Source organism: Panthera leo, chromosome D1 (genome assembly GCF_018350215.1).
Source record: "Panthera leo isolate Ple1 chromosome D1, P.leo_Ple1_pat1.1, whole genome shotgun sequence".
Lineage (NCBI taxonomy): Eukaryota > Metazoa > Chordata > Mammalia > Carnivora > Felidae > Panthera > Panthera leo.
In genome coordinates this window covers 107,261,872-107,282,104 of record NC_056688.1, presented here as the reverse complement: position 1 = coordinate 107,282,104, position 20,233 = coordinate 107,261,872, and the positions used below count along the sequence as shown (strand labels likewise).

Sequence of the window (20,233 nt, the reverse complement as noted above, 5' to 3'; positions counted from 1 at the left end):
ACCCCTGAGCCGAAGTCAGCCACTTAACCCACTGAGCCACCCAGGCGCCCCATGGGGCCTTTGCTTTCCATTGTGTTGTTTAAATTTGTTACAGTTGGGGCGCCTGGCCGACTCAGTCCATGGTGGAGCCTGCGACTCTCCAGGTTGTGGGTTTGAGCCCCACATTACTAGTCGACGTTTTTGTACACTTCAAGCTAAGGGTCCCCTCGGCATCCACATTCTTCCCAGGCCTTCTCTGAAGTCTGAGGGGGTGGGGGACAGCTAAAGCCTGCAACCCTCTCCAGATGACAGACCCGCCCCAGAGGAATCGGGGAGGGGCGCCCTCTGCCGTCCAGGCCCGTGATTTATAGTTACCCAAGCCGGACACTTAGAACCTCATAATCCAGTCTTCCCTTTGACGCCTCCCATTATAATGACTGTGCAATACTGGCCAATGACACAGGCAGTACAATGGAACATAGACAGGTGATAAAGTAAAATACGAAGACAGCATTACAACCTGGATGGAGGGAGGCACAAAACTGGGATCACACAGTGAAGATATTAGGGGGACCTGGGAGGCACAGGGGCTCCCCCACCTGCGTTGAAGCGGTAAAAAGAAGGAAGGCAACCTGGTAAAAGTGGGGTCCAGTTGAAACCTGAGGGACTGTCAGGAAAGAGGGACGCACTGGGCTGTACAGGTAAGCTCCTGGAGAGAGGAATGGGCTTGGGGGTCCCTTTAGACCTGGGTCCTGCTCTGCTCTTAAATTTCAGACTAGTAGCAGGAAACCCTCACTATATTGCGGTCCCGGATTCCCCTGTGCCTTCAGCCCTGCTGTCATGGGGAATCTGTTCTTCTGGTGGCTCAGCAAACCCTGAGAGGCTGGAAGCCGGCAAAGCAAACCCAGAATCTTGGTATTCAGGAATACCAAGGGATAAGTTTAGGAATAAGTTTGGTTACATCGTGCCAATATCGGAGTGTTTATTTAAGGTTTTGAGACACTTAAGTCAATCGGTCCCATTTGATTTGTGAGGTGTTTTTTTTTTTTAAGTACTCTCTGCACCCAACGTGGGGCTCGAACTCATGACCCCAAGATGGAGCGTCGAATACTCTACCGACTGAGCCAGCCAGGTGCCCCTGATTTGTGGTTTTAATTAGATCAAATGGCCGTAATAATTCCTCCCATCCCCGTACGCCTGCTTTTGCAAGGAGATTCAGCTGTTCCTCCCAATTAAGCTGTCACGCCTCGGGGCTCCTGGGTGGCTCGGTCGGTTAAGCATCTGACTTTGGCTCAGGTCATGATCTTGTGGCCTGTGGGTTCGAGCCCTGCATCGGGTGCTGTGCTGACAGCCCGGAGCCTGCTTTGGATTCTGCGTCTCCCTCTCTCTCTGCCCCTCCCCCATTTGTGCTCTGTCTCTCTCTCTCTCGAAAATAAACAAATATGAAAAAAAGAGAGAGATTGTGTCTCTTTTTTCATGTCTTCGAATCTCGGCTGGGCTTGTGACCCACATCAAACAAGAGAACGTGGTGGAAGTGATGTAGTGTGATTTCCCGGTCAGGCCTTAAGAGGCATTGCAGCGTCTGTGGTCACCCTCTTGGAGCATGTCCTTGAGACCAGCATGCCGTGAAGCTGCCCCTGTGTAGCCGATTGGAGGATAAGAGGCCTGTGGGGCAGAACCAAGGGGCCTGGCTGATAGCCAGCACCAACTGCCAGCATGGGAGTGAGGCCATCCTAGGACCCCCCGCCCCAGTTAGGTTGTCACAGGCCTGAAGCCACAAGAGTGACCCAGGCAAGTCCAGCAGATGAACCTTCCAGCTTATCCCAGACCAAACTGCTGACTCTATGCCCTGGTTGTTATTATTATTATTATTATTATTAATTAATTTATATATTTGGTGGGGGGGATTTCCATATTTTTTTAAGTTTCTTTATTTGTTTTATTTTTTTATGAATATAATTTGTTGTCAAATCGGCTTACATTTATTTATTTTTTTAATGCTTATTTATTTTTGAGAGGGAGCACAAGTGGGGGAGGGGCAGAGACAGAGGGAGACACAGAATCCGAAGCAGGCTCCAGGCTCTGAGCTGTCAGCACAGAGCTTCACACGGGGTTTGAACTCACGGGACTGGGAGATCATGACCTGAGCTGAAGTCGGACGCTCAACCCACTGAGCTACCCAGGCAACCCGCCCTGGCGATCATTTTAAGCCAGTAAGTTTTCAGTAGTTTATTATGCAGCAATGGATAACTGACACCGTACAAAAGGATCTAAGTTTATAAACAGCATTTGAACATTTAAGATAATTGATTTATGATATTTACAAGCGTAATCTATTAGTATATAGGAACTGTGTAACTGATTAGAAAAAAATATGTTTGGCTGGGGAGGGCAGAGTAAGGTGCGGGGAGGGACAGAGTGCCCTCATCCCACAGCCCCTCTCAGTGTGTAAAGAAAAAAGAACAAAAGGGGCGCCTGGGTGGCTCAGTTGGTTAAGTGTCTGACACTTGATTTCAGCTCAGCTCATGATCCCAGGGTTCCTGAGATTGAGCCCTGAGACCGGCTCTTTGCTGACAACACAGAGCCTGCTTGGGATTCTCTCTCTGTCTCTCTCTCTCTCTCTCAAAATAGATACATAAACATTAAAGAAAAAAGAACAAAAAAGAAAGAAAGCATCCTTGTTTGAAATACTTATATATATCCCTGTTAGATGGGTAGGTCTCCTCTGTTGAGTTTGAGAAGATCAGCTGTTTTATCTCTGTAAAATGTAGTTTAAAATCTATTAGGGAATTTAATTACCTAAGTTTGTAATTGGTGTGCATTTTTAGAAATTAATCTGTTGAACCTATGAGTTAATTAAATATTCATCAAAGAATAAGTGAAAGTAATTGTTCTTATTTTTATACAAAAATTAGTAGATTTATAAATAGAAAACTAGATTTGCAAGTTGCACTTGGCTGTTTAAGAAAAACGAGTTCTTTTTTTAATTTATAAGTTTAATAAATACAGTATTAATTTAAACACAAGCAGCAGTTGCTAGCTTTTCTCTGCACGAGAGCCCCTCTCCAACATTAGAGATCCTCAGCTGATGAAATCCGACACTAAAGCCCTGCTGGAAGATTCGGCATTCCGTGGACTTCCATGCCTTTCCTCCTGTGCATCCCTCTGCCTGGAATACCTCGGACACATACACATCTTTGATAGCTGGCATCATTTTACCTTTTTCAAAAGATCCAGCTCAAACTCCACAAGGAGGTCCTGCCTTGCCGGGGCAGAACCATGCTTCCCTGGCCACATCCACCCAGGGGTGTGGGGCCCAGGCCTCTCTTAGACCAGACTTGGGGGGCTGTGAGCTGAAACCTTCTCTATCCTGGCTGCCATGTGAGAACAGAGCTGAATCCCAGCAAAAGAAACAGAAGGACTGGTACAGATGCCCAGGGTGTGGACTGGTACAGATGCCCAGGGTGTGCCGGGCACTTCAGAGGCCTAGCTGTGGGGGGATGTAGATTTCATGCTCTGTGCAGAAAGGCAGCCTCCTGATTGGGCACTAAGACAATACATTTGTGGGGCGCCTGGGTGGTTCAGTCGGTTGAGCGCCCACCTCACTTCAGGTCATGATCTCGAGGTTCATGAGTTCGCGCCCCGCGTCGGGCTCTGTGCTGACAGCTCAGAGCCTGGAGCCTACTTTGGATTCTGTGTTTCCCTCTCTGCTCCTCCTCTCCTGCTCACACTCTGTCTTTCTCTCAAAAATAAGTAAACATAAAAAAAAAAAAAAGATAATACATTGTGTATAGTTTAAGGCACTACAGTTGCTGAAACTTGTTACACCAGTGATAAAAAAAATACATCGGGGGCAGGCGTGGGTGGCTCAGTCGGTTAAGCGTCTGACTGGCTCAAGTCATGATCTTGTGGCCTGTGGGTTCGAGTCCCGCGTCTGTGCTGACAGTTGAGAGCCTGGAGCCTGCTTCTGATTCTGTGTCTCCCTCTCTCTCTGCCCCTCCCCTGCTCATGCTCTGTCTGTCTGTCTCTCTCTCTCAGAAATAAACATTAAAAATAATAATAATAAAAAAATACACGGAGTCAGCTACATGCTTCATTTTTTGAATCGGTGACATCTGCGTAATTGCTTTCCGGACCACAGATGAGAACCAACCAACCAGGTCCAAGTCTGGGCTCCGACCCTCATCGGCCACGTGGACCGCCAGCCAGTGTTCATCCGTGCCCTGGGGCAGGGCTGCCTCACCTGGCCGTTGGGAGCACATCACAAGTTCATGGAGGTACAGCAAATGGAAGCAGGGCTCTTAGTTCAGTGCCAGCTGGGACCTTGCGTCCGTAAATGGTTGCTGTCCGGGTTGTAGTTGGCAGTTGGCAGGGCCCTTCTTGCTTTGCTGACTTATAGGAGAAGTGATAAGTGGTGACGTGACCTCCATTCTGGGGGCCTTTTCCAGAGAGTGTGCAGGCCTCACTAGTGGTCCTGGAGAGTTGGGGACCCTTGGCCCTTCGTTCCTAGCCCCTGGCTTCTGATCTGCCCTCTCCGCCCTCGTCCCAGGCTGATCACCGCCTCCTCCCTGCAGGCAGGTCTGTGCTGGTCCTCCCGGTGGTGCCAGCTGTAACCACGCAGCTCACTGTGTGATCCTCCCCACAGCCCTGTCCCAGGGTTCTTGCCATGTCCCGCACCAGAGAGGCCTGGAGCACAGGGGCAGGTCTGCAACCAGCCAGACCTAAGCCCTGAGCCCTGTCTTCTCCTTAATTTATAGCCCTGGGGCGCCTGCTTTTGGCTCAGCCAGTAAAGCATGCCACACTTAATCTCAGGGACCTGAGTTCAAACCCCACATTGGGCGGGGAGCCTACTTAAAAAAAATTACAGCTCAAGAAGCGAGTCTCAGAGGCCTGTGGACCCCAGTGTGGCGAGCTGGTCCTGGCACCTTCTCTGGGACCCTGGCTCTTCCTCAGGTTGTAAAAATACCTGTTATATTTATCAAATAATCTTAATAGCACAGAAAAACAAGCATATTTATATTTTAAAAAATCTATCGTCATCGTCTTCGTAAAAAATGAGAAAAAAAAAAATACAAAGAAAACGGCCCTCCAATTCTTCCACCGAGAACGCCTCCTGGAAATCTAATTTTCTGCCTTCCAATTCCACTGTGTCCACCCCTTGCCTCCCAGGCTGCTCTCGATTTGGCTCCAGCCGCGTCCCCGCCCAGCTGCCTGGGGAAAGTCGCCGAACCGGACCTACCCGTTGGCGCTGCTTGTCACCTCCCCCGGGCGGGCCGGGACCGCGGCTCCGGCGGAATGGGGGGCGGGATGGGGTGCGGCCGCGCCCAGGGTCCGGGGCGGGGGCCGAGGGCAGAGGCGGGCCCGGGCCGCGCTGGGGGTGGCGGGCGGCCCCACAGGCCGGGAAGTTGGCGGCGAGCCCCGAGGGGGCGCCAGGCCACCGCGCGACCCCCTGAGAAGCAGGAGCCTCCCGCGCGGCGCGATCCCGGGCGCCTGGAGCCCGCGGGGTCCGGGCGGGGCGCGCACGTGTGTATACGAGTGCGGGGGCCCGTCGGGCGGCCGGGACTACAAGTTCCAGGGTGCCCAGCGGCGCGCTCGGGGTTTCTGGCCGCGCGGCCCGCCGGCTCGGAGCCGGTCGCCGCGGGCGTGCACACACCACCGGGTCCCGAGCGGCTCAGGGAGAGACTCTCCCAGCACCGTAAATAGAGTCCAAGTGGGCGGGGAGCCGCCCCGCGCCGCCCGCTCATGTCTCTGCGGAGCCAAGTGTCCGGCCGCCTGGCACAGCTGCGCGCGGCGGGGCAGCTGCTCTGCGTCCCGCGCCCCTGGCCCGGCCCCTCGGCGGGTGCCACGCGGACCCGCAGCAGCGCGTGCGGTCCCCCCGGCGTCCCTGGGCGCCTGCGGCCCCGGCGCGCGGACCCCAGCGGGAGTTGGGGCTTGGGGGGCGGCGGCGGTGGGGCGGAGAGGAGAGCCGGGGTGCGCACCTGGGCCCCCCTGGCCATGGCGGCGAAGGTGGACCTGAGCACCTCCACCGACTGGAAGGAGGCAAAATGTAAGTGTCAGCAGGAGGGGGGCGCGAGGGGCGAGGGCGGCCCCACGTGGGCCTTCCCCGGCTGGACAGCACCCCGCCCGCCGCCTCTTCCACCCGGGAGGCCCGGGGAAGTTAAGGCCTCGTATGCCCCAGTATGGACCCCTCCACTCACAGCCACGCCCCCCCCTCCCCCGTGCGCCCGGCCCCCACCCTGCAAACCACTTCACTCCGTAGGAGGTCCGGGCCCCCTGTCGGGGGTAGTGTGAGGAGGACGGCCTTACCCCGCCCGCATGGGTCCCAGGGCACCCCCAGAGATCATCCAGGACCTACCGCCTGACTCCGTTGTGCAGGAGGGAAACTGAGCTGCTAAGCCCAAGGTCACTGGGAGTTGGTGGCAGAGCTGACGCTGGGCTCCTGAATTCCCCATGCTTTGTGTAGCATGGTTTCTCAAGTGGTGGCATTGTAGGCAGAGTGGCAGGAAGTGGGCCGAGGGGGACAACTCCGGGTCTGGGGTCCCACCTGGTGGGATCAGATGGCCCCCACAGAGGGGCCTCCCTGGGCAGGCCAGTCCAACCTCCACCCCGCCCCTACCCTGCAGGCCTGTCTCTCTGGGCACATGATGTAGTGCCCTTTTGCCCTCATCCCTGGCCTCTGGCCACTTGTGAACAGTTTCTGCCCCATTCCTGGGGGACAGAGGGCTGAGGGGTTGGGGAGAGGCAGGACAGGGATGGGGCATTATGTCTGTGAGAACAGTGACACCCCCCCCCCCCGCCGCCCCCCGCCCCGCACCCCCAGGAATCAAGCCATTTCCTACCGCTCCGGGATGGGTCGTGAGTCCTGGTCGGGCATGAGTCCCAGGGCTGGACTCTGGGCCCCCGCACAGAACAGCGAAGGGAGGGAACCCGGCCTGCAGAGCCCCAAATAGGCCGCCCAGCTGCCCCTGCCCTTCACAGCCTGCTCGGGAGAGCTCCTGTAACCATTCCTGGCTGGATCCCCTTTCAAAAGCACAGGGGAGGTGGCTCATTGGCTGGGCCCCTGTGGTGGAGTGGGTGCGGCCACCGGGTCTGGCGGGGTCTGGCGAGGCAGGCCTGGGGCTGGCCTGGGGTGGGGGGTGGAGGTAAAGGGAAGGCGCCTCTCAGAATTAAGGTAGAGTTCAAGATGACTTCCCCCTGTCGTGAATAGTGTTCCTTCACCGGGATCTTAAAGCTCGGGCAGAACACTTGACTTTGCTCTACGCACACAGTGTCCGTCGTGCCCTCAGCCCTGGCCCTAGAACGCTGGTTAGGGCGGGGGTTGGGGGAACTGGCAGAGACTCCTGGCACAGGGACTGTCCCCAAGGGGGAGCCTGCTTCCCCTTCCCTGTCAGAGAGCAGCAAGCCAGCTTGGTGGGAAAGAAAGCGAGGGAGGCAAGGGGCCCAGCCACCTGCTCCTGGATCTGCCACTATTTCTAGGATCCAGCTCCCCGCCCCCTCCCGTTCCCCGGTGCCCCTTGAAAACTTCCAGACCTTGTGAAGCTGACAGGCCAGGGATTCCCAGACTACTGTTGTGTCTCTGCTTGGAGCTGGGATTTCCATTCATTCATCCTTTTTTTTTTTTTAAGTATAGTTATTTTTAAGTACTCCGTGTACCCGACGTGGGGCTTGAACTCACGACCCCGAGGTCAAGAGTCTCATGCTCTTCTGACTGAGCCAGCCAGGCGCCCCTCATTCATCCATTTTTACTGAGCGCCTTCTATGCGGCCAGCACTGTTCTGCTGCTGGGATTCAGTCATGAGTGACATAGGCGAGGTCCCTGCCCTCACGAAGCTTCTTCCCTAGGGGCAGGAAACAGTTGAAAATGTGGTCAAGCCAATGGGGCGGTGCCAGACAGAGGTCACTGCTGGGAAGAAACCGTGGCAGATGGCGCTGCCTGAGCTCCAGTGTCCAGTCAGGGGGCAGTGTGAGGGGGGCAGCCTTGCCCCAGGAGCCGCGGCCCCGGGTGCAAAGACCCCCAGCAGGCTTGTCGGGGTGATCTGTGTGTTTTAGTGAAATATTTTTGAAGCACAGGTTATCCCCAAATTCAGGCGCTTAAAACGGCAAACGACGGTTATTATCTCAAGTGTCTGAGGGTCAGGAACCTAGGGGTCGCTTGGCGGGGTGGTTCTGTGTGAGGGTTTCCAGGAGGCCCGCTGGGACTTGGTTACGGCCAAGTGAGTGAGGTGGCTCACTCACATAAAGTGGCCGTCGGCTGAAGGCCTGAGTTCACCGCGGGCCGGGGGGGGGAGAGGGGGGTCTCTCCACGAGGCTGTTTGGGTGTCCTCACGACATGGCAGCTGGCTTCCCCCGGAGCACGTAACCCAAGACAGGGAGCGTGAGGCGACCAAGCCAGAAGCCACGGTGCCTTTCTGTGACCTAGTTTGCAAAGTCCCACGCCGACCCGTCTGTTTTATTCTGGGGCTTAGAATGGAGTCATGGAGTCTGGCCCAGATTCAAGGGGAGGGAAATTAGTCTCTACCTTTGGAAGGGAGGAGGCTCAAAGAATCCGAGGTATCTTTTTAAAACCACCACCCCCCGGGGAGCCGCTTTAGCTGGACTCTGCCTCTGATTGGGGTCCAAGCCTTGGTCCTCCTGGGGAGGCCCCCACACCTTTCCTTCATTCTGCTCTTTTTTCTTTATTGCTGTGTAGTATGCCATGGCGTGGACCTACCCCACTTCGGGTGCCCGTTCTGTGGGTGGGCGTTTCGTTTTCCAGTTTGGGGCTGTTGGGACTAACGCTGCTCTGATCATTCCCGTACGTGTCTTTGATGGACACATGCTCTCCTTTCTCTCGGGGATATACGGACATAGGCCCCCAAAGGCCCGTCTGTGCCTGAGACGATCCTCTCTCGAAGACTGGCACACAGTAACCAAGCTCACGGGAGCCTGATGGAGCGTCAGAAGGTTGACGCGGCGCTCTCGGAGGGAGATATGATCACACTGGGTCTGGAAACTCGCGGGTGCCTGGGTGGGGCCTCCTCTCCTGTGGAACAGCCACGCGGAAGCCAAAGCATAGTCTGAGTTCACTCAGCGGCCTGTGCTCTCAGCTGCAGAGCTGGGTGAACGACTGCGGAAGCCGCTCCCACCGTCCTGGGCAGGCTGGGCAGGGCTTCCCTGCAAGGGGTGGGCCTGCCCACCGAGGAGCCCCTTCCTTGGGTGGTCGGTCACTCGCTCAGCGTTTCAGTCTCTTTGTAGTGCCGAGCGCCTGCCCCGGGCCCTGGGTGGGGGATGTCTCAGCTCCTGGCCCCATGAGTCCCTTGGACACATGGCCGAATTCTGCCTCCCTCTAGGTATTCTCTTCCTCCCTCTTAAGCTGACTGGCCACTTCTGTAGACCCATTCTCCCTCTGGGTAAGTAAAAACCACCAGGCTGGATCTCCCTGGCTAGGAGACCGTCTTTGGGGGGAGCTCTCCGTTGTATCTGATTTCACTGGCCAGAGGATAATTTCCCTAATTTAATTCCCTCAGTGATGGGAGGGGGCCTCATCATCCCCCCAGATAGTGCCTTTTTATCAGAAGATTGTTGTACTGTAAAGGGAGTTGGGCACGAGGGGACTTAAGGTTGAACACTGGGGGCAAATAGGGGCTGTGTCCCCACAGGGTGGGGTGCAGCCTTCGGGAGAAGGGCCACAGGTCCTCCTTCTGACCTGCAGTGGGGGCAGAGCGAACTGCTAAAAAGAGGGTGGGCATTGGTGTCACCAGACATGGGCAAGCCCCATCACCCCTGCCTCAACGCTCCCCATGCCTCGGTTTCCCCATCTGCCAAACAGGGACAGCAGCACCTGATTCTGTGGGTCGTGCTGGGCTCGCATCAGAAACCATTTTGAATATGGTGGCCCCCACGGTGTCCCAAGGGTCCCCAGCGGCCCCCTTTCTTGCCACCCCTCAGGCCCATCTCCCCTCTCTGCTCTGTTTTGGCCACGGCAACACTGGGCCTGTGTAAACTTGTCTCCCTCATGGTCTCAAGTGTTGGAGCCCCGACCTGTGTATCCTGAGCCTCGTTTCCTCTCCGCAAGCTAGCGCTCGCCTGTTCTGACCCCGCTTTTCACTGGGAAGGGGACGAGGACTAATTTCAACCCCCCGTGGGTTTTCACGCAGAGTGGATGGTTTCTCTGATTTGATGACCGAACTGGGGAAATCCACAGGCACGTCTGGGAACGGGGGGGGGGGGGTGGGGGTGGGTGGGTGGGGGGTGTCTTCCCCCACCTGTCTTCTGGGGAAGCGGCCTTGGCATATCCCAGCACGGGCGAAGGCGCGGGGGCCTAGGGAGGGCAATAAAGCTCCGAGGTGCCTCATGCCCCGTCTGCCCGTTGCCCGTGATTTTGACGAGGCCCTGCTCTTGGGGGACATTGGGCCCGGGTGATTAATGCCCCTGCCGCTGTGTTCCCCGAGCCCCGCCGTTATCAGCCCCATCCACCCGGCCTTCTCCAGAAGAGGAATCTCCCTCTGCGCCAGCCGGCCCTCACCTTTCTGAACACCGTCTAGCAAAGTGCCATAAAGACACTTCTTAAAACACATCATTGAATTCCCGTTCGCCCGCTGCACTTTATGGCTCTGGCACAGGCTGCTTCCTCCAGCCCGGCTTTCGTGCCCGAGAGCCGCTGAGCGCTCCGTCCGGGGTCAGGCCTCCCCATCAAAATTTACTGCAAACATCTTTTTGCAACACCTGTCTCACTGAGCTGTGAAATACTCTCGCCTCTCCAAAAAAGAAAATTAAAACGTGTGTTATACATCTTTTATAAGGAAAATAAAACTCGCTTGTGCCTTCAGTCTGCATCCGTCCTTCTGGCAAAAGGAGGAAGAAAATGTTATAAATGTGTGGGGCTTCTCTGACAGCGGAAGCCAAGGCAGTGAGGATGACCCTTGGTCCCTCGGAGCCCGGGGGGGAGTCACCATTGGCTTCTCCTTCCCCGTAAATCAGAGACCAGTGCCGTGTGTGGTTCCTCGGGGGTCCGTCAGGCCACAGCCTCGCTCTGGAGATGAGGACGTCGTGCCTCCCACGCTAGGTGTGTGCCTGGGGACCGTGAACTGGAAGAGACAGGCTGGGAGGTGGAGCCATCTTTTGGATTTTGCTAGAGCGGTCCGTGCGGGCTGCGCGGGTTGTGGGCCCCTCAGACCGGGCCCCAGATACCGGGGAGGACGGTGTCGCGAGAGCCTTGGCCTGGGTCCCGTCCTGGCTTGCCCAGCCAGAGGGACTCAGCACACGGGAGTCCTGCAGGGTTGGCCCCGGTCCTGGCTGGTCAGTCCCTCTAGTGTCTCGGCAGGCTGGGAGAACCCCACGCTTGGGCGTGCCAAAGCCTCTGAGCAGGGATATCTTTGGTCTCAAGCGTGCAAGATGACAAATGTGGGCACCCAAATAATTCACAAAGTTCCTCTTCGCCTCCACGTTGGAAAAGAAAAGCCCTCCCCCCCCCCCCCCCCCCCAATTTCGTCCTGTTTCACTTTGCGCTCTTCGAGTCTCCGCTCGCAGGAAGGGCCGTGTATCTGCTCTGCGTCTTGCATTTTGCAGCTTCCAGACGCCCTGACAGCCCCTTCTCATTCACGGCCAGCCTGCCCGCTCCCTATCCCAGAGATGAGAAAACTGAGGCTCAGAGAGGGCGAGTGACCTGCCCGTGAACGTGATGTCGGGAGGTCGTGAACTCAAACCCAAGGAGCGGCTGGGACCAGCATGTTCCTTCCACTGTCTCTGTTCTTCAGATGGGAGATGAGCTGAGACGGCGGCCTTGCCTTGCCTTTGCTCTCTGGTCCAGCTGTTCTAGATCTCCCTCCATTTCCCCACCCGAATGCTGTCTCCTTCCTCAGGGCGTTTGCCTGTGTTGTCTCCTCCACCTGGAAGACTCTGTTGTCTTAGCAAACCCGCCCTCAACATTCAGGTCTCAGCTCATTCATTCATCGGTTCATCCCACAGATGCCCATCGGCGCTCACACATGCCATGCCCTGTGCCAGATGGTGGGAATCCAAAGTAAACACCACAGATCCCCAAGTGGCCAAGGTCAGGAGAGGAATAAGGCATAGCCAGTAGGGGAGGGGCTACTCTGGGGGTGGGGGAGGCAGCTGGGAGGGGCCTGTAAAGGAAGGTCAGGCAGGGGGCACAGCAGGTACAAAGGCCCTGAGGCAAGAAACAGTCTGACTGTGGGAGGAACTGAAAGGAGATTGATCTGCGTGGACTGCAGAGGTGTAGGAGGGAGAGTGGAGTGTTATGGGGAGGGAGGCCGTGGAGAAGGTTGGGGGAGAGGCGTGGCTGTCATATGGGCCTTGGTGGGGACTTGCAGTTTGAACTGAGCTTTAAGTGGAGAGAATTCTGTTCCCAAGGTCCCTGGGCTGCTGTGTGAGGAACAGGCAATCGGGTGGACGTGGGGAGTGCACGGGCAGTAGACAGCTTCCAGATGGTTCTAGGGAGCAACGAGAGCGCCTTGGCCCCTGCCGGGGGTGAGCAGAAGGCTTGGTTTTGGGGGGTATTGTGGGGATAGATCTAACAGCCTGCAGCTTGATGGAACCAGGGGACTGGGGGAAAGGAAGGAGCCCTGGTTTGGGGGTCCTAGCGGAGTTGGGGGTTGTTCACTGAGAAGGGAGAAGAGTGAAAGAGAGAACAAACCACTTTTGGGGGGAAGGAGGATAGGACTCTCGGCGGAGAGATGAGGGGCTGGAGGTGTAACCCCGGGACCATTAGCCGAAGGAGGGTTTTGAATGCACGGGATGGATGTGAACACCAGGGAGAGGGTGTAGATTAAGGAGGAGGGGAGGCAGCAAGGAGACCTTAGGGGTGAGTGGGGTGGGAGCCAGGAGAGGAGGGATCCTGAGGGGAAGGGGGGATGCTGAGTGCATACGGGAGGACAAGAGAGCCCCTGCATGGGGCCATGTGACCTGTGTGGTGTCTCTGACCTTGGCCTTGGTGAGACTGGTGAGGGCTCAGGGGAGCAGGAGAGGGAGGAAGTGGAGACAGTGGAGGCGGGAGACAGAAAGGAGGCCTCGGCTGCAGGGTGCAGAGTGCACGGTTGAGGGAGGGTTTATGACCTTGAGACACGAGAGGCCATGAGGGGGTGTCTGAGGGCAGAGACAGGACAGTCCAGGGGAGGAGGAACCACAGGAGCCTCTGGGAGGTGAGCAGGCAGCCTGGGCTGAGGGAGGGCGGGCCAGGCAGGGGCCGTGGCCCAGTTCCCAGCCTGCGGGAGGAGGCAGCATCTTCTGGATGTGGGGGGAGGGTCCTTGGGAAAGGGGAGAAGGGCGAGGGGGAGCAGCTGGGCCTCCAGGGGAGGCGATCAGGAATTTAGAGGGAGCCTTCTGTTTCGCCACGGGATTTTCTCTAGCAATTCTGCAGCCTCTGGGGCAGACCCGAGGAGTCAGAGGTACCTCCTCCAGGAATCTGTCCCCGCCTCCCCTCTGCTTGGTCAGGCCCCAAAGCTCCCCCTGCCTCCCACCCGCGAGGCTTGGTGCATGGTGGGTGCTCAGTAAATATTTATTAACTAACTGCTCTGCATTCAGACTATCAGGCCGCGGCAGAGCCTGGATGGAGCCTGGCCTTTGCTCCACAGTCTGTCCTTGGCTCAGTGGTTCTGTCCACCAGCAGCTGAGTGCTTTGCTATGTACCCGACTAGGCCTGTTCTGCTTTTCTTTAGAACAGGAGGGAGAGATTTCTGGAACCCCCCCCCCACCGCCGCCCCCTGCTTTCCCGAAGAGGACAGCCAAGCCTTGGAGAAGCACTTCAGCTCTTTTCCAAATACCAACACCCTCCCCCCAACACACAAAGAAAGGAGCATTTATGTGGGAGCCCTTGACCTGTTACTCAGATTGTGCCCGGGGTCACATGTCCAGCGGGGAAAGCAGCCCCTTGAGAAGCCTGCTTCCCTCTGGGTCCTCCCTCCAGGCAGGGAGATGGGCTGGGAGCATAGAAACACATTAGTGACGGAGGGGACTGTCCACACTGGGTGCCATCCACGGTCGGATATCCTTGGCCCCTTAGCTGGCGGTGGGGAGAGTTCGTAATCTATATCTGGCGAAAGCATTTTTTTAAATTTTTTATTATTTATTATTTTTTTAATGCTTATTTATTTTTTGAGAGAGAGAGAGAGAGAGAAAGAGACAGAATGTGAGCCAGAGAGGGGCGGAGACAGAGGGAGACACAGAATCCAAAGCGGGCTCCAGGCTCTGAGCTGTCAGCACAGAGCCCGACGCAGGGCTCGAACCCACGAACGGTGAGATCATGACCTGAGCCGAAGTCGGACACTTAACCAACCGAGCCACCCAGGCGCCCCAAGCATTTTTTTTTTTTTGTACTTTTCATTCTTCGTGACTTACTTATTTTATAACTGCAGATTCGTTCCTCTTAGCCCCCGTCACCCATTTCCCCCATCCCCGTGCCCCTTGGCCCTGTGCCAACTGAGGCAGTTTCTGTTTTGGTTTTTAGATTCTACATATTAAGTGAAATCATGTCGTACTTGTCCTGTTCTCTCTGACTTATTTCACTCAGCATAACATTTTCTAACTCCACGCATGTTGTCGCAGATGGCAAGATTTCGTTCTCTTTTGTTCCACTGTATACATCAACCACATCTTTCTTACCCGTTGGGCCATCCAACTTTGGTTGCCTCCGTGTCTGGGCGACTGTAAATAGTGCTTTAGTGAATGTTAGGGGGCGCACGTATCTTTTTGACTCAGTGCTTTCATTGGGTAAATGCCCGGAAGTGAAATGACCGAATCGTATGGTATTTCATTCATTCATTCATTCATTCATTCATCATTCATTCATTCATTCGTTATCTCCACCCCCGACGCGGGGCTCAAACTCACGACCCCGAGACTAAGAGTTGCATGCCCTACCAACTGAGCCAGCCGGGCGCCCTCGGTATTTCTGTTTTTAATTTCTCGAGGGACCGCCGAACTGTTTTCCACGGTGGAAGCCCCAGTTTACATTCCCACCGACAGTGCACAAGGGTTCCCTTTTCTCCACAGCCTCGCCACTCCTTGTTATTCCTTGTTTCCTGTCTTTTTGATTCTAGCCATCGTGGCTGGTGTGAGGTGACATCTCACTGTGGCTTCGATTTGCATTTCCCTGATGACGAGTGATTCGAGCAGCTTTTCGTGTGTCTCCCGGCCCTCTGGATGTCTCCTTTGAAAACCGTCTATGCAAATCTTTTGCCCATTTTTTTTAAAATTTTTTTTTAACGTTTATTTATTTTTGAGACAGAGAGAGAGCATGAACGGGGGAGGGTCAGAGAGAGAGGGAGACACAGAATCTGAAACAGGCTCCAGGCTCTGAGCGGTCAGCACAGAGCCCGACGCGGGGCTCGAACTCACGGACTGCGAGATCATGACCTGAGCCGAAGTCGGATGCTCAACCGACTGAGCCACCCAGGCGCCCCTCTTTTGCCCATTTTTAAAAAATCGGATTGTTTGCTTCGTTGGTGTTGAGTTGCACGAGTTTGGTGAAAGCATATTTTTAATGTTTATTTGTTTTTTGAGGGGGGGGGAGGGGCAGAGAGAGAGCGCGGGGGACAGAGGATTCCGGGTGAGCTCTGAGCTGACAGCAGAAAGCCCAAGGTGGGGCCCGATCTCACAAACTGTGGGATCATGACCTAAGCCGGAAGTCGGATGCTTAACCGACTGGGCCACCCAGGTGCCCCTGGTAAAAGCATTTTGAATCCGAATTTAATCCCCTAGGGCCAGGACCACGTCTGCCTTATCCTTGTACCAAATGCACATCGTCGGTGTTTGTGGAAGAGGTTTGGGGAGTGGGCTGCCAGAAAGTATCGTTCTGGCTTAAGCCACAGCTGAAGCAGATTTGGGGTGCTGTGAACCTTTTATAATAATCCCAACCATAATACGGAGCTGGGCTGTGAGCTGGGCCCTTCCCGTGCTCCTGGTGCGTCCTTGAGCGAAGGCTGTGGATGCACTGACTTCTGCAAGGTGAAGGGCGCGGCTGGAGGCCCCACCTCTCTGCTGAACACCTGCCCTTTGCAGAAGCCTCCAGGAGGCAAACCCTTCCTCTCCCACCGCCTCCCCTAATTGCCAACCCCCCCCCCACCTCTGCACATTTTCTGATGCTTTTTGAGTTCCTTGAGTGTGGCCTTGGCTGTTTGTTACCTACCACCAACAAGTGGTCAGTGAGGGCCGCTCCATTTGAGGAGCATGCGGTCTAGGGGGGCAAGGCTGGGCTGAGAGCCTGGGCGCCGGGCGGCCTCAGGCCGGCAGAGGGAGCCCGAGAGCCAGAAGCCTGGACCGCTGTGCTAGTGGGAAGCCTCAGAAGGGGGCTCCGTGCTGAAAGAGAGAGAGAGAGAGAGAGAGAGCAGGGGGAAGGGGCTATGTGTGACTATGTATGGCCTACCCTTTCCGAGATCCCCGTTTCCTCCTCTGTAAGATGGGGGCAATTCTAGCTGCTTACTTGGTTCACACTGGGAGAAGCCCACCCGGGCATCTGTCTGTGGGGAACTCTCTGCCCGTTCTGGGGGGATGCCGCGAACAGCCACCAGATCTGCTTGGTTCTTTGGCTCTTGGAGGATGTCTGTCCTGTTCCCTGTGTCCTGCCCCCTCCAAATAACCATGTGATGATGAAGCGGTCTATTGAGGATGTAACTGATGATGTAACTCATCCGTGCCACCAACCTGCTTTCCTTATATGCACTGAGTAAGCTTGAGATTATCCTTTAAGGGGCATCTTAATCCTCATGCTCTAAATGTAGAAATTAGGGACCCAGAGGTCCGTGGACACAGCTGGAGAGTGGCAGAGCTGAATCCCGAACTCAGGTCTGTGGTACCTGAGAGCTGTCCTCTGTCTTCCCGGGCCTCAGTTCCCCTCCTGAACAAAGTGGGCAGAGCGGAATGTTCTAGGGGCCTCCTGGCTCTAACACCCTGCCTCTTCGTGTGCCTGTGGGAAGGGTGGACATGTAGGGCTGGTTCGCATCCTCGGATGAGGTGACAGTCTCGGTGAGGAGGGGAGCCTACGGGGGCTGGGGGGTGGGAGAAACCCCTGGGACTGCTTTCCTTCCTGCCTGCCGGCCCTGACTCTCCTTCCTGCCTGCCCCGTCTCACCCCTGTAGCATTTCTGAAGGGCCTGAGCGACAAGCAGCGAGAGGAACATTACTTCTGCAGGGACTTCGTCAGGCTGAAGAAGATCCCGACATGGAAGGAGACGGCGAAAGGTAGGCCCTGCGCCAGGGACCCCTGGCTACTTGGCGGGGAGCCTGTTCAGCCCGGGTGGGGGGAGCGTCGTACCGACCGCGCCAGGAAGGTCAGCCGTGTGCGTCAAGCGCTCGCTATGTGTGGGGCACGGTGTGTGCATCACCTCCCTTAATTATGAGCACAGTCTGAGGCAGGTTCCGTTTTTATCCGCATTGTGCTGTTGGGAAACTGAGCCCCGGACCGCCCGCCCGCACGGTTGTCAGGAGCCGGGATTTGACGCAGAGGGATAGTGGCCTGCCGTGGGGCACGCTGGCGAGCGTCCAGGCCCTGCAAATTGCACGCCCGGCCACCGCTAACCCGGGGCACCCGGGGAACCGGTAGGCGGTCACCCGCCTAGGCCTCAGTTTCCACGTCTGTAAAATGGGGATGAGTGACATTAATAGTGCACCTGTGTTTAACCTTGCGAAAATTCAAGGACACCGAGCGTGTGCCTCACACGAGAGGTGCTTAATCATCGTGGGTGGCCGTGACCAGTGTCCTCAGTCACCACGCCTCAGGCTGCCTCCGGAGGGGGTGGGGGCGGGGGTGGGGGTCGACGGAGGCACCGGTGGGTCCCTCTGTAGTGCGGGCCTCTCTCCGACCCCCGCCCCTTGGCCTCTGCTTGTCCAGGGGTGACCGCGAAGGTGGAGGAGCCAAAGTACAAGAAGGATAAGCAACTGAACGAGAAGATCTCCCTGTTCCGAGGCGACATCACCAAGCTGGAGGTGGACGCCATCGTCAACGCCGGTGAGTGGGGGCTTCTGGCTGGCCCGCGCCCGAGACCCGGGTGGCCGCCTCGTCACCTTCGCTCCGGTCTGCGGTGCCGGGCGCGGGTGGGCGCCGCCTGGCTCCAGCGAGGCTCGGGTGGCCGGATGCGGGTGGCTCGCCGGCGCCACAGGAGCCCAGCGCGTGGGCCGTGCCGACTGCCTTCCCCTGAAACCTTGACCTGCCGAGTCGGGGGCTCCTTGGCCGAGCTGCCTTGCAGCTCCGAGACCCATTAGCGGCCGGGAAGGGAGAGAGCTTGGCTGGAATCGCGCCGGGCTTGCCCTGCCAGGAAGGCGGAGGCCAGAACAGGGCGGTCTGACCTCAAGGGCTCTAGACGCCCGACCACTGCTCTCCTTCCCCTGCCTCCTGCCTGCCGTGCCCCCCCCTTTATACCTGGAGCAGGCGAGGGAGCTCGTCAAGGGGAAAGCGGGGGCAGAGGCCCCTGTGCCCTACGCTCAGCTTCCTGCTGGGGCTCTAGCCGGCCTCCTGCTTCTCTCCCTCCTGGGGGCTGGAGGAAGGTGGCTGCCCTCCTCCTAGGCTGCGGGTGTCTGGCCAAGGTCAGGAGTGGGGCGTCAAGGGACAGTCAAGTCCATGGTACTTCGTGGGGCCAGAACGAGTGGGGGTGAATCCCGGCCCTCGTTCACCTGCTTATCAAGCTTCGCGGGGAGGAGCTTCCTTCGAGAAAGGTTTGGAGACGCGGGCAGAGCCTCCTCTGGGGAAACCTTGCTGTGCCGCCACATCCACCTCCCGACCAGTGCAGTCTCAGCACCGCCCCCCCGCCCCCCCCCAGCGGCTCAGATCTCCTCCACCTTGCCCTCGGGCTTGCAGCCATTGTGTCTAACCCCAGCGCTGGCCAGGGAGTGGCATCGCCCAGTGACCCTGGGACGTGGTGGGCCTGCCCTGCTGCTCTTCTTGGTCCGGGCTCACGGAACCTGGGGTGAGGCAGCCACTCGGCCTGTCCCAGGCCCGCCTGCTGGTGGTCTGGGTTGCATTTCTGGCAGTGGCATTGTTCTGTGTATCTTTCTGCCTGTTTGTGCAGTCACACAGGTGTCCTCCCCACCCCCCACCCCCCGCCCCCGCCGCCACGTTGCCCATCTCAGCGCACAGGTGACCGGTCACACAAAGGCAGGAGTTCTGACTCAGAGCAGAGGGAGCTCGGTCACCTTCGAGTTTCTGCTGGTGCTTCTGCTGGGTTTCTCTCAGGCCGCTTAGCAGGTCTGCGAGTCTCTGGGGAGACATGGGGTGAAGACAAGCCAAGCTGGGTCGGCAGATGTCCTAGTGGTCCGGAAGAGAAGGGCCTTCTTGCCACCTGGACCCAGGAGGGGCTGGTCTGGGGTGGAAGGACCAAGCCTTGGAGCCGTGGCTGAGGATTCAGCCCTGCAGGCTGGTGGGGCCGCTCTGCTGGGTGCCTGGGCCTTCGTTGGCAAGGGTGTGAATGGATCCCTGGCGGCACTTTTCCTGATGAGCTGCAAAGTGGTCAGAAGGATAAATGGGGCATCTTATCAGCTCCTTTCTAACGGAGTCGGAGGGCCAGGAGGGAGGTGCGGAGCCCAAGGGAGGGTGTTGGTGGGATGCAGTAGGGACAGGGTGGAGGCTGCATGCGGGGCCGTGGATGGGACTCGTGGCTTTTCTGAAATGCCCTTGTGCCTGGCCGGACTCCCGAGGGCAGCGGCTCTGAGCCCCCCTCGCTCTCAGAAGAGCACTTTGGTCCCAGCTGCATTCAGCTGCACTGGGTTGGGGGTGGGGGCGTTTGCCGCATCTCTCTGGGGACTCCTCTTCTCCGTGTACGTGCCTGGGCCTCTGTCTCCCCCTCTGCGTGACGGGGACGGTAGAAAGCCCAGTCACTGGGTTGTTGGGGGCATTAGGGACCCATGCTCGTGAGCGGTGATGCTCATGCAGCACCTGGAGTGAACCAAGGACTCATCACCTGCCTCTGTTGTTGGCGCTAGAACCGATGCCGCCGTTGACGCTCTGGGTGTGCGAGAATGCCAAGGGATGCTGGGCGCCTCCTGCTGATGAGCAGTTTTCACCTCTCCCTGCTTGCCTCAGTTTACCCGACGCTTCTTGGTGTGTTGTCCTGGGATCTCCTTTTTTCCCCTAGATTCTCACAGCAGGGAGGATCCCCCGGGAATGGCTGAGGCAGGCCCCGGCCGGCCGTAGGGCTCCCACACAGAGCCTGCTTCCCCTCTGGGCCCTCCCTCCAAGCATTTTCCCGGTGGCCTTGCCACTGGTCAGACCTCAGGGGTTATTGGTGGCGGTGGCCTGGGGCCCCACGCCCAGGGTCCTCCGGCCTCAT

The 20,233-nt window shown here is 57.2% G+C and overlaps 1 protein-coding gene across 1 annotated transcript in view; it reads left to right on the top strand.

Annotated features, from left to right (window-relative positions):
- Window positions 1–5,595: 5,595 nt before the first annotated feature.
- The window catches only part of MACROD1 (mono-ADP ribosylhydrolase 1), a 143,924-nt gene continuing 129,286 nt past the window's right edge, over window positions 5,596–20,233 (top strand). Inside the window, 5 exon segments of the mRNA XM_042904267.1 lie at window positions 5,596–5,850; window positions 5,852–5,935; window positions 5,938–6,025; window positions 17,052–17,153; window positions 17,803–17,919. Of these exon segments, the coding sequence (XP_042760201.1) occupies window positions 5,722–5,850; window positions 5,852–5,935; window positions 5,938–6,025; window positions 17,052–17,153; window positions 17,803–17,919 (520 nt within the window). The 5' untranslated portion in view covers window positions 5,596–5,721.